This window comes from Trichosurus vulpecula, chromosome 4 (assembly GCF_011100635.1).
Source record: "Trichosurus vulpecula isolate mTriVul1 chromosome 4, mTriVul1.pri, whole genome shotgun sequence".
Classification (NCBI taxonomy): domain Eukaryota; kingdom Metazoa; phylum Chordata; class Mammalia; order Diprotodontia; family Phalangeridae; genus Trichosurus; species Trichosurus vulpecula.
In genome coordinates this window covers 387,317,887-387,330,395 of record NC_050576.1, presented here as the reverse complement: position 1 = coordinate 387,330,395, position 12,509 = coordinate 387,317,887, and the positions used below count along the sequence as shown (strand labels likewise).

The following is a 12,509-nucleotide window of genomic DNA, read 5'->3' as shown; positions in this document are numbered from 1 at the left end:
TTTAGACAGAACTGTCATTCATACACACACACACACACACACACACACACACACACACACACACAGAGTTGTTGGGGGAGCAGCTGCAATTCAAATCAGTGTGAAGATTTCCAAGTATGGAAACTCCACCTATGCAGACCTTAACTCCTCTGTAATTCATAGTAAGTAGGGTTGCTTGGGACACTGAGAAGCAGTTAAATAACTTGCCAATGGTCACATGGATGTAGCAGGACATGAACCCAAGTCTCTCTGATTCCAGGGCCAGCCCTCTATTCACTGATTATGTCATCCTGCTTCCCATATACATTACTGTAATAATCAAAGGTGAAAAGCATGGTCACATCCCCAGTTTAACAAGTATGCTGTGATAATTGCCTTTTTAAAAAAATATTTTGGGGGCAGAGCCAAGATGGCAGCTGGAAAGCAGGGACTTGCATGAGGTCCCTCCAAAAACCTATAAAAAATGGCTCTGAGCAAATTCTAGAGCTACAGTATCCATGGAATAGCAGAGGGAAGCAGGGCTCTAGCCCAGGACAGCCTGGATGGTTGCTGGGTAAGGTCTATTGCACGGAGCTGGGAGCAGAGCAGAGCCCAGCGTGGGCTGCGCCCAGACCAACCAGACTGGGAGCCAGGTGGAACAGGCCCTAGCGCCCTGAATCAGTGAGCTGTGGCAGTTACCAGACTTCTCAACCCACAAACACCAAAGACAACAGAGAAGGTTAGTGGGAAAAGCTGCAGGGACAGAGTGAAAGGAGCCTGGGGTTCAGCCACTGCCCCCGGGGGCAGCGAGGTAGTGCAGCTCTGAGGACAGAACTACAGCTGCAGTTGCTTCTGGCCCCAGGCCCATCTAGTGGGAGGAATTAAGTGGCGGATCAGAGCAGGAGTACGCAGCCTGCTTGAGATCTGAGTCGCAGTCTAGGTTGGCGGTTCTTGGGGGAGGAGGAGCACTGGTGTAGCAGAGCTTGCTGTGTAGAAATAGCTCTGAAAACATCAGCGCACCCCCTCAAGCTTGGGACAAAGTATTCTCTGCTGTACAAGCAGTCATACCCTGACGAAAAACTCAAGGGTCAAGTAAGTTGGCTGGGAACATGGCCAGGCAGTGAAAATGGACTCAGATTCAGACTCAGACTTTGGAGTCTTTCTTTGGTGACAAGGAATACCAAAACATACAGCCAGAGGAAGTCAACAAAGTCAAAGAGCCTACATCAAAAGCCTCCAAGAAAAACATGAACTGGTCTCAGGCCATGGAAGAGCTCAAAAAGGATTTGGAAAAGCAAGTTAGAGAAGTAGAGGAAAAATTGGGAAGAGAAATGAGCGTGATGTGAGAAAATCATGAAAAAAATATTTTATTTTTTCCCAATTCCATGTAAAACCAATTTTCAACATGTGTTTTTTTTTTTAATTTTGATCTCCAAATTCTCTCCCTCTCTCCTTCTCCTCCCCACTCCCTGAGATGGTAAGCACTCTGATATAGGTTGTACATATGCAATCAATCATGTAAAACATATTTCCATATTAGTCATTTTGTAGAAGAAAACTCAAATTGATGATTGTCTTTCCCTAACTTGTGACCCATCTCCCTGAGTTAATGATTTCTACACTTGTTTTTGTTGTATGCTCTCTCTTCTCCTCAAAGAATAACTTACCTAACCTTCTTTAAGCATTTTTGTATCCTATTTAATTTAAAACTGGGGCAGCTGGGTGGTGCAGAGGACAGAGTGCCAGCTCAGGAAGTTCAAATTCAGCTTCAGAAACTTACTTACTGTGTGACCCTGGGTAAGTCACTTAACCCTGTTTGCCTCAGTTCCTCATCTGTAAAATGATCTGGAGAAGAAAATGGCAAACTACTGCAGTAATTTTGCCAAGAAAACCCCAAATGACATCACAAAGAATCAAACATGACTAAAACAACTAAGCAAAAAAAATATTTTAACTGAGAAAAGAAATTCTATTTCTATTAAAGTGGTCACAGAACAAATAAATGTGTATGAAACACTGGATAATTAGATTAGATTTAGATTTCTGCATCAATTTATTTTTTTAAATTTTCCATTCCAAATGCTTTCTCTGTCTCTACCCCCCTCTCTTACTCACTGAGATGGCAAGAAATGTGATATCTATTATACAAATGAAGTTATTCTGCATCTGTTTATAAAAACACCTGTCAACTTCATGTCTCTTATTCCTGAATAGTACAACAAACACAAAACAACATGAATCAGCCCCATTCTGAATCCTCCCTTCTTGAGTAGATTATGGCTACATCTGCTGCTCATTGAGGAAAACTCTTGACCTCTAACCCTTGGCACTGCTGGTCCCAAGACCTAGGGGAGAGTCAAGCAACTTGCTGCAAACTCCAAGGGTATGTCCCAACTGTGTTAAGATAAATCATCCGCCAACGTCTGTATTTTAAAAGGGCAGCACATTCACTCTCCTTATCAATGCTGCTACAGATTGTGTTTTAAAACTTTCGTTAGCATTTCTTCTGCCTGTTGACCAGCAGCTGCTCTCTATAAACAAACTAATTAATATACCATTTCAGTATCCCATGTCATGGTCACAGTGAAGAAACCATCAATGCCTATAAGACCGATAATATCCCAGAATCTCATTTTTGCAGCCTTTGTCCTTCCGTCTGAGGCTAATATAAAACATTGTTTTAGCAGATGACTTTTTCCAAAATCTATCCTTTTGTCAATACCAGCCTCAGAGTAGATAGTATGTCAACAACTTTATAAATAAGGTGTAAGCTTGGGTCTAAAGACTTACTCTTCACTACAACTAGATCATCTGCTAGTCTGGTTTCCTATAGGCCAAGTTTAGTGATGTAACTGAAGAAATCCATGGGTATAGTGGGGTCTGTCTTACACAAGATTGTGGTATAACAGTGAAAAAGCCCTGAACTTGGGAAAGTGGCATAGTAGATAAAGCACTGGGCCTGGAGTCACAAAGACCTAAGTTCAAATCTGGCCTCAGACACTATTAACCCTGTGACCCTGGGTAAGTCATTTAACCTCTAAGTTAAATTAGTGAAAAAAAAAAAGCTGGTAAGTCTCCATAAAATGATGTATAAAAACCAAACAGGGTTGTTGTAAGGATCAAATGCAAAAATATTTGTAAAGCACATAGCAAGCACTACATAAATATTAGCTATTATTATTACTATTAAAGAAACCCGGGTTTGAAACTTAGTTCTAACACTTAAGAGGATGTGTGATCATGGCCAAATTACGTTATTTCTCTGAACCTCAGTTTCTTCATCTGCAAAATGGGAATATTAATACTTATGTTACTTATTTCACAAAGTTATGAAGAAAGTATTTTGACATACAAGAATATATAAATTAAATATATACAAATATATCCATAATTATATTTAATGTATATATTTATATAAAAAATACTATACAAGTGTATCATTGCTCTTATTACAACTGGTTTTCAAGATTACTGACAGCCCATAATACAGCAGATGTTTCTGCCTGTCAGCACAATATGCAATCTTGTTACCAGTTGTTAGCCCATTCTGAGGCAGCTCCTCTGCATGATGTACTTTTAAAACTTCTACACTGGTTTCAGAGACACAGGATCAGAACATCATAGATTAAGGGGTGGAATGAACCTTGGACGTCATCCAGTCCAATCCCCCAGTGTTGGAGATGAGGCCCATAAGGGAAAGGCATTTGCTTAAGGTCACCCAGGAAGCAAATGGTGGGGCCAGTATCTATCTGTTTCAACTACATAGCTGCATACTCTCAAGTCCACGGGGACTGGGGGGACGTTCTGCTCTTTAAAGAGGCACATTATTTGTGCATGAAATGCTAAAATCAGAATACTGCTGGTTTAGTTCACTCATAAACCCCGAGCTTATCATCTCCCCTTGCCAACGTGCTCTCTAGCCCACTGGACTTTACCATCTTCACCACTGCTAGGCTCTCCAAACCACTGGGCTGCTGGAGACCAAGAACCAACAGAGCTCCCATCCACCCTGCAAACGAACCCTCCCCCAATTAGAATTTACTGAGGTCTTTGGGAGAAGTAACTGTCTCACTTTTCTATTTTGTGCCATCAAGGTTTTAGCCTACTGCTAACTAATAAGGTACGTGTATTATAAAAAACATAATATAATATTCCAATACAAAAATCAGAAGACCTGAACAAATCTTGGCGGTATTTTAAAACTTAAGACATAGATGGTACACTGGATACAGTGCTAGGCCTAGAGTGAGGAAGCCTTGAATTCAAATCTAGCTTCAGATACTTCAAGCCAGATGACCCTGGGCAAGTCACTTAACCTCAGATTGCCTCAGCTTCATCATCTGTAAAACGGTCATAAGAATAGCACCTACTTCCTATGATTGTTGTGAAGGTCAAATGAGACATCATTGTAAGACTGCTGAACACAGTGTGTGCACAATATAAGTACTATTGTTGTTTGTTATTACACCACAGAATGAATGAAAAGCATTCATTAAGCTCTTACTTTTTGGTAAGCCACATAGAAGTATACATTTTTTTTTTTTGCCAAAAACTCAATGAATTTTTATAACTGAAATATTCTGTTTAAAACCTAAAAAAAAATTAAGTCATATTCTAAGGAACTGTGTCTTTCATGTGGAGATATTTTAGCTCATGAAAGGGATAGAAAAAGGACATTTATGTAAGGAATATTGATAAAAGGAGCCTCAGAAAAAACATTGTCACATTGTCCCTCAGATAAAAAATGCTTTTGGAGAGACACAGACTGTTCTGAGAACCTGAGAGAAAAATGCCCCTCAGATAACTGTACTTAGGAGATCTATTTAAAAACAAAGTATGACTGAGTTGAGAAGATGGCAATAAGGCACCGTGGTCCATCAGTCAATTTACATTACTTCAGACTTTTTAAGGTTATAATTGAGAAATTAAAAATCAAATAACCATTTGGGTACTTTGGGACATTAACGTAAGGATGACTAGTGTTGTACCTGATAGAAAGCTGCATTTATTGAGTTTTCCATTACAAGAGAGATGGGTCATTCCTTATGAGGAGGCATTTGAAGTATTAGAAAGTATGAGAGAATAGGCTCACACCAATATCTTACACTACATTCCACATTAAAATCAAAACAGATGTGTGACCTGACAAATGATAGCACTCAAAATCAGAGGTGAAGTAGATCATGTACCTTTTACAGCTATGTGTATGAAATGCATTCTTAGGCAAACAAGAATGTATGTAAAATGTGTTCTTAAGCAAAAACAGACAATAACAAAAGATAAAAATAGGCATTTTCATTACATGAAGCTAAAAAACTTTAGGAAAAATGCAATTTAGAAAAGAAAGCAACAACAAAACAAATTGTGGTACATAAATGGAATAGTATATTACTGTCCTGTGAGAAAAGGCAAATATGATGACTACAGAAAAGCATAGAAAGACTTACATGAAATGATGTAGAATGAAGTAAGCAGAGCCAAGAAAACAATCTCCATAATAAATACAATAATGTAAATGGAATGAACAATAAAACAACTGAAAGTAAATGTTGCAAAATTACAAAGAACAAGTATTGCCCCAAAGATACATGAGATGAGACTTCCCATGGTCTTTTGCAGACAGCAGAAGTCCAAAGGTGTGGAATATCGCATATGTTTTCAGATTTTTGATGTATTGACTGGTTTTACTGATTGCTTTTGCTCTTCTTCCTCTTTTTCTTTTCTCTTTAAAAAAATATTCTTTGTTGACTATGATGACTCAGGGAGGAGGGAAAAGGATATAGGGGACAATTTAGGTGATGAAAAAGCAAAAGATATCAAAACTATTCTCATAAATGAATACAAAGGTAGTTTTAAAAAAGACATCATAGGAATGTTAGGAGATGACCATCTGAAGAAGGAAAGAAGCAAGATAAAAAATTGAGCATGAGAAGAATCGGGGGAAAAAACACACTCAACTGACAAAGAGACTCTGCATGTAATTGGAAACAAGGCATTGTTTTGCCATAATGAAGAAAGGCCAAGTCAGCTGAAAGAACTTATTAAAAAGTGAATTAGGCTCTCTAGCTATTAGAAGAAAACTAAAGGAAAGCTCTCTGGACTTCTTGTGACACCTACAAATTGAGAAAAGGGAAATCTCTCAGGAGTGCCCATGTTACCCTCTATAGCTTAAAAAGAGAGGAAGAAGAAGAGGAAAGAGCTTTACAGAGTATGGCAGAAAATAGATTGAGATCACAATCTCACACCATATCCCACAATAAGCTCCAAATGGGATACATAATCTAGACATAAAAAGTCCTATCATAAACAAATCAGAAGAGAAAGGGGAAAAAAATGCCTTTAATAGCTATGGATAGGAGAAGAGTTTATGATTAGTTCAGGGACTGAGAAGATCACAGAAAATAAAATGGTCAATTTTTATTAATAAAATTGAAATGTTTTTGCAGCACAAAATCAATGCTGTTAAAATGAGAAGGAAAACAGTTAAATGGGCAAAGGCCTTCATAGCAAGTTTTTCCGATAAAGATCTCTTTCCAAGATACATAAGAAACTGTTTCAAATATGTAAGAATGACAGCCATTCCCTCATAGAAAAATGAACAAAGGATATGAACAGGCAGCTCTCAAAAAAGCTAGCCAAGCAATCAACAGCAAGCTGAAACAACTTTGAGGTTTTACCTCTAACTTATAGGATTGGCAAAGATGATTAAAAAAAGGAAAATGACAATTGTTGGAGAGGCTGCAGGAAGACAGATGGTAGAACTGTGAATTGGTCTAGCCATTCTGGAAAGCAATCTGGAACTATGCCTGTAGCCCAGAGATCAAAGAAAGAGAAAAAGAAGGACTCATATGGACAAAAGTATTTCAAGCAGCTTTTTTTTTGGTTATAGCAAAGAACTATAAACTAAAAGGGCACTCACCTCTTGGGAAATAGCTGAACAAATTATGATATGTGAATGTATTGGAATATTATTGCGCCATAAGAAAGGGATGGTATCTGGGAAATTCGGGAATACTTTCATGAACTGTTCCGGAGTGAAGAGAACAGAACCAGGAGAACAATTTATAAATAAAAACACCTCAGAAAGACTTAAAATCTCTGATTAATGACGACCAGCCACAATTCCAGGGGACAGAAGATGAAGCATGGTAGCCACTTGACTTGGGTGATAATTCTAAGTTGCAGAATATTAGATGGAGAAATGTGTGCATTTTTTTTTTTGCTTGTCTATGCTTATTAGTTTCAAAGGCTATGGGTTTTTCCCCCCATTTCTATTAGATGTAAGGAATTTGGGGAAAAGAGAATCATGGAAGCATCCTCAAAAATCCACAGCAGGGAATAAAAGGAAGTTCTGGGGGAAAAACAAACAAGCAAAATGGCTTTGAAAGCAACATGTTGAATTTATTATATGCATTTTTAAAAATCAAGTATTGGTAATAGAGATTCAGAATTTTACATATAATCCTCTTTGTTATAAGGAAATATTTTCTGGGTGTGGTGCCTATTAAATTAAGAAAAAAAATAACATTTTCTTTGAAAACAAGTTTTATAGCTGTTTTGAGTGATACTGATATTTTTCTCAAAGAACACAACATCTTCTCCTGCCAAAGGATGGAATGATGCTAAAAAGTACTCACTAACCAAGAAACAGCTTTTCCCAGGAAAGGAGCTTCAAGACTAGAAGGGGGGGGTGGCTAGCAAACAAGGCATTTGCTGAGCAGGTGCCAGACTAAAACATCCTAAAAAGATCAAGGAAATGAAGGCCTACTATCTAGTCATAAGTTGTCCCAGGCATGTAGCTTTCCCACACATGTGCTTCACTGCTAGATTTCTAATACATCCGCTCTTCCCAGAGATGTGCACTGATAAGACTGGAGAGTGTGACCATGTTTATAGGTGGACTATTATACGTCAATTATTCTTTGTCTGGCCTTCTATTGACCGAATGTTGAGATTAGTCTTGCTTTTGTCTCCTCGTATAGTAATCGTTCCATGTTTGGTAGTCATCGTTGTTATTATGACTTATTTTGCATCAATGGGAAGCACACAGACGGGGCTCAAGGGTTAAAAGGGCATGTAATGTAATTTTGTGGTTGTTGCTGAGTTGTTTCAGTTGCATCCGACTTCGTGACCCCATTTGGGGTCTTTTGGCAAAGATACTGGAGTGGTTTGCCACTTCCCTAGTTCATTTTACAGATGAGGAAACTGAGGTAAATAGAGTTAAATGACTTGCCCGGGGTCACATAGCTAGTAAAATTCTGATGCCGCATTTGAACTCGGGTCTTCCCAACTCCAGGACCTATCCACTCTGCCACCTAGCTGTACCCATCATATATTGTGTATACATCAAGTACATTTCTAATTTTTTAATCACAGAAAGATAGATTTCATGACAATTTTTTTCCTTAACTAAATGCTCTGTATCTTTTTTTTAAAGGTGTCACTTACATACCCATTTCTAACTCTGTGACCAAATACAACCTTTTACGTCTCTAGCTCTCACACCCCAAATCTCACTTTAACCTTCAGTAGAGTTGGTTACCTCTCATCATATATGCTTAATAAATGTTATTTCATCACAAGTTGTCCACTACATATACAGACATAGTGATGAGGGTATGAGTCAGGGAAAGCAAGATAATTTTGTCCATAGGAAAAAAGTTACAAGTCAAAGAACTAACTGATAGAGAAAAGTTAGAGCAGCCTACTCTGCCATCTGGTCCCAATTTCTGCAAACCACAGGTTAGATACCAAAAGTGATATTCATCTATGTACCAGTTGCTATATTTCCAGTCTGAGCAAAAAAGGACCAATGAGCCAAGTGCCATCCTAAAGTGGAAAAGGCCCAATTCTGACATGAACAGTTTCCAGAATTCCATTTTCTACATTCTAAAAACAGAGGCAATCCTAAATCCTTATGATTATAAAACGTATTTACCTGTTTTAAGATTTAAAACAAAATTACAATGACCAAGAATAGCCCTAGAATTTTGCCCTTTGCCAGTATGCTGCTTTGTTGTTCTATGAATGCTCTTAAGTCCAAGTCAAATTCAACATTTATTAAGCACCTACTCTGTCCAAAGCATCATGCTAGGTCTTGGGGATTTGAAGATAAAAAATGACACACCCAATCATCTGGAAGCTTACAGTCTATTGACCACCCCACCATATAATCAACATCTGCCTGTATATGGTAAAACACTGAGTTATTCCAAAGCTCTACATTATTGACAATTCCAGGGGTTGACTAGCTTTTAGATTACCAGCTGAAGCTTCTACCTTGCTTTATTTTACTTTTTCCTCTACTTTCCAAGCTGCATGAGAAGCAAAAAGACAAAGTGGATAGAGAGCTGGCCTTGGAGCTAGGAAGATCTATGGGCTGGGTGACGCTGAGTAAGTCACCAGTCAGTGCCGTGCCCTTGGCAACTCTCTGATACTGTAAGTTTCAGGTAAGGTACAGGAAACACCCATGTCAATGAAATCAGAGGCATATAGGCTGGACTTATCTCTAGGTGACATGGCAGAAGTAGTTAGGAACAAGCATTAGAAAGGTATTCATAAACTTATCTGACTTTCCCCTTCATAGTCTGGTTAGAGTGACACACTCTGGATTCCCAGGACCACATAGAACCTCCTGACACTGCTAAATCACTCAAAGTTTAAGTGTGGGAAATATGGAAGCAACTGCTTTGGTAATTGGGTAGTATTTAGGCTAGACAGTAGTGTTGTCAGTCAACTACATGTCCAAAATGTTGAATACTGCTTTATGTTTATAGAACTGCTACATCCTATATTAACTATGGGTTATCAACATACTTTGTTATTTATATCAAATTTATATCAAACTGATAACCTACGTACAGTTCTTTGCAACCTTAAAGCACTATTTAAATGCTAACTCTGGTATTTTGTTTCCTCTAGAAAGTAAGCTCTTTGAGGACAAAAAAAACATCTCCTTTTCTTTCTGGTTGTCAAATTTGTTGTTGTTCGGGTGTGTCTAACCCCTCACGACCCCATTTGGGGTTTTCTTGACAAAGATACTGGAGTGGTTTGCCATTTCCTTCTCCAGCACATTTTACAGATGAGGAAACTGAGGCAAACAGGGGGAAGTAACTTGCCCCAGGATCACGCAGGTAACACTTGTCTAAGGCCAGATTTGAACTTAGAAAGATGAGTCTTCGGGACTTCAGGTCCGGCACTCCAACCACGGTGCCACTTAGCCACTCCTAGCTGCTTATTTTCTCACATCTTCCCGTAGCAATTGATACAGTGATCTACAGCCAGCAGTCACTCAGGAAGTGTTTATTTATTTATTAATGGAAATAAAATTTTCTAAAACTCAAAGGGAGAGTTTTTTTTAAGTAAATACAAACATATACTTACAGAACCGGATGAACAATCAACTCTGGACTATATGACTTAATCACAGGGGCAGCTTCTTTGGTACAGAACACATGGGAGAGATCTGCACCCTGGCAAATAATTAACAAAAGACAAAAGCTTTATCATAAGCTAGCTTACCTATTAAATAACAAAATTAGCTATCATTAACATCTCACTTAAGAACGAGTCAATTAATATTCAATGAGTCACTATATGAAATACTAGAAGAAAAAAACCTTTTATCAAAAACTGGTTCTAGCTGTACACTGACCTTTTTATTTGTGTAGAGATATACATAATCAACACATATAATTACGAGGTAGAGAATATGTAAATTAAGCATGATCAAAGTGAAAAGAGCCTAAGAGAAAAAAGGATGTAAGGTAGGTGTTACTACTTAAGAGGCTATCAATTAAAGATCAAATTAAACCTACACACAACATATAAGGAGAACTATACAACAAAACCCTCAGTTTTCAGTGCCAAAAAATGCAGTTTCAAAAGACTAGCAATTCCAGCTGAAGATTTGTGGTCATGAATATAATGGGGTTTGCATTGTGTTTTACTGCTGGAAAAGTGATACCCCTCAGAGTTGCTCAAAATGCAGGAAGAAATGCCAGGCTTAACTTCTTTCTTTTTGGGAGGGGGGCGTGGGCAATTGGGGTTAAGTAACTTGCCCAAGGTCACACAGCTAGTAAGAGTGTCAAGTGTCTGAGGCCGGATTTGAACTCAGGTCCTCCTGACTCCAGGGCTGGTGCTCTACTCACTGCACAGGCTTAATTTCTTTAAAAACAAAAACAAAAGCCAGAAACTGAAGAAGTTTGTAAATGAGCGAAATGTCCTCATATGTGGCACTTATTTATGAAAATCAAAACTAACCTCCCAATACTGCTCAGTTAAAGCACTATCCAGTCTCAACAAATGGAATTTTGCCAAACAGTTCTCAAAAGAACTGAAAAATGTTACAAATTTTCCACATTAATATAAAATGTTGCTCAAAATAACTGGTAAGAGAAATGAAAATTAAAACAAACTCTGAGGTTTCACCTCACATCCAGCAAACTAACAAACACGAAAAAAAGTGGAAATAATCAACACTGGAGAGACTGTAGAAAGACAGGCACATGAAAAGACATTATTGGTGAAGGTGCAAATAGTTGGACCAATTTTAAAAAGCAATTTGGAATTCTGCTTTTAAAAAATTGACAAAAATGTCCATATTCCTTTGAATTCAAAGGTCGAAATATTCTTTGACTAGGAAGGAAGTCAAAGAAAGGAGGAAAGATCCCATATACACCAAAATATTCATAATAGCTCTTTTTGCGGTAGCCAATAACTGGAAACAAAAGTAGATACCCATTGATTAGGGAATGGCTAAACCATATGGTATATGAAATACTACCATGAACCAAAAAATGATGCATAGGAAAACTAAAAGGAACTGACAGAGCAAAGTAACCAAAACAAAGAAAACGACACACAATGACTAAAGGCAAGCTACATGGTACAGTGGATAGGGCCTGAACTTGGAGTCAGAAAGACTTAGGTTCAAATCCTGCCCCAAATACTTGCTAGCTTTGTGACTCGAGCAAGTTGTTTAATCTGTCTCCATTTCCTCATTTGTAAAGTGGGGATGGTAACATCACCCACATCTCAGAGTTATTAGAAGGATAAAATGAGATAATTTGTAAAGTGCTTTGCAGAACTTAAAGGGCTATATAAATGCTAAAAGTGGGAAAGAACAACAAAAACCTGAATGCTATGTAATTACAGTGACCAAGCAGCTTGACTTTGAAGAATGGTTAAAAAAATGCATTTCTCTTTGTAGTGTATTGCATACACTGTCAGATTCAGTTGATATATTTGTTGGACTTTGGTTGCTTCTCTTCTAACATCTGTTCCACTAGGGTAGAGAGTCTTAACCTGAAGTCTGTGAATTTGGTTCTTGGTTCTTTTTTTTTTATGTTTTGATGACCATATTTTAATTTAACTGGTTTCTTCTGCAATCCTGTTTATTTTATTCTTTTTAAAATATTTTATGCGTCTACAAACATTATTCTGTAAAAGGGTCCGTAACTCAAAAAAGTTTAATACCTCCTGCAAGAGAGTCTTCCACAAAGACTACAGATACCGTTACTGTATCTTTA

The 12,509-nt window shown here is 37.9% G+C and overlaps 1 protein-coding gene across 4 annotated transcripts in view; it reads right to left on the bottom strand.

Annotated features, from left to right (window-relative positions):
* Positions 1-12,509, bottom strand: part of NAXD (NAD(P)HX dehydratase) — a 77,104-nt gene that overhangs the window by 48,026 nt on the left and 16,569 nt on the right. For all 4 annotated transcript variants that reach the window (XM_036757070.1, XM_036757071.1, XM_036757069.1 and 1 more), the window contains exon 4: positions 10,363-10,451. In XM_036757070.1, the coding sequence (XP_036612965.1) occupies positions 10,363-10,451 (89 nt within the window). The remainder of the gene's footprint in view (positions 1-10,362; positions 10,452-12,509) is intronic.